At 45.9% G+C, this 1,437-nt stretch overlaps 1 protein-coding gene across 1 annotated transcript; it reads left to right on the forward strand.

Annotated features, from left to right (window-relative positions):
- Positions 1-282: 282 nt before the first annotated feature.
- LOC139281517 (small ribosomal subunit protein uS14-like) lies at positions 283-447 on the forward strand. Its single transcript, XM_070901684.1, has one exon. It carries the CDS (start codon positions 283-285, stop codon positions 445-447), a length of 165 nt encoding a protein of 54 aa, XP_070757785.1.
- Positions 448-1,437: the final 990 nt, after the last annotated feature.

A 1,437-nucleotide genomic window follows, 5' to 3' on the forward strand; every position in this document is an offset into this window, starting at 1 on the left:
CTGAGATGGAGGAGAAATTTCTTCTCTCAGAGGGTTGTGGATCTATGGAATTCGCTGCCTCAGAGAGCTGTGGAAGCTGGGACATTGAATAAATTTAAGACAGAAATAGACAGTTTCTTAAACGATAAAGGGATAAGGGGTTATGGAGAGCGGGCGGGGAAGTGGTCCCGAGTCCATGATCGGATTAGCCATGATCGTATTAAATGGCGGAGCAGGTCTACTCCAGCTCCTATTTCTTATAAAGCTGGCCCTTGTCTTTTAGATCTTCCACCAGTGCTGGAGATGGGTCACCCACAGCTCTACTGGTCTCATCCCAGGAAGGTCGGCCAGGGCTCCCACTCATGCCGAGTCTGTGCCAACCGACACAGCCTGATCCGGAAGTACGGCCGAAGCATGTGCCACCAGAGCTTCAGACAATACGCCAAGGACATCATTAAGTTGGATTAAATTACAAAAGGAGCAGGAGTGCAATCTAATTTAGTGTGAAAAGGAAGTACTGGGCATGTTGCAACAACCTTCAGCTATGATACCCTGGGAGAAGAAAACTTTCTGTAATGCTCCATTTTTGTAAATAAAATTAGCTTGCCATTTCTGCTCAGTCCAACAAAAAAAAGCCAAGAGGAGATTTGATTGCGGTGTTTAAAATCATAAAGGGTTATATAGATTAAACATAGAACATAGAAACATAGAAAATAGATGCAGGAGTAGGCCATTCAGCCCTTCGAGCCTGCACTACCCATTCAATAAGATTATGGCTGATCATTCAACCTCAGTACCCCTTTCCTGCTTTCTCTCCATACCCCTTGATCCCTTTAGCTGTAAGGGCCATATCTAACTCCCTTTTGAATATATCTAACGAACTGGCCTCAACAACTTTCTACGGTAGTGAATTCCACAGGTTAACTAACATCTCTCTGAATGAAGACGTTTCTCCTCATCTCGGTCCTAAATGGCTTACCCCTTATCCTTAGACTGTGACCCCTGGTTCTGGACTTCCCCAGCATCGGGAACATTCTTCCTGCAACTAACCTGTCCAGTCCTGTCAAAATTTTGTATGTTTCTATGAGATTACCTCTCATTCTTCTAAATTCCAGTGAATACAGGCCCATTCGATCCAGTCTCTCCTCGTGTCAGTCCTGCCCTCCGGGGAATCAGTCTGGTGAACCTTCGCTGCACTCCCTCAATATCAAGAATGCCCTTCCTCAGATTAGGAGACCAAAACTGCCCACAATACTCAAGGTGAGGCGTCACCAAGGCTCTGTACAACTGCAGCAAGACCTCCCTGCTCCAATACTCAAATCCTCTTGCTATGAAGGCCAGCATGCCATTTCCTTTCTTAATTGCCTGCTGTACCTGCATGCCTACTTTCAATGACTGATGTACCATGACACCCAGGTCTTGTTGCACCTCCCCGTTTCCTAATCTGTCACCATTCAG

This window comes from Pristiophorus japonicus, chromosome 15 (assembly GCF_044704955.1).
Source record: "Pristiophorus japonicus isolate sPriJap1 chromosome 15, sPriJap1.hap1, whole genome shotgun sequence".
Lineage (NCBI taxonomy): Eukaryota > Metazoa > Chordata > Chondrichthyes > Pristiophoridae > Pristiophorus > Pristiophorus japonicus.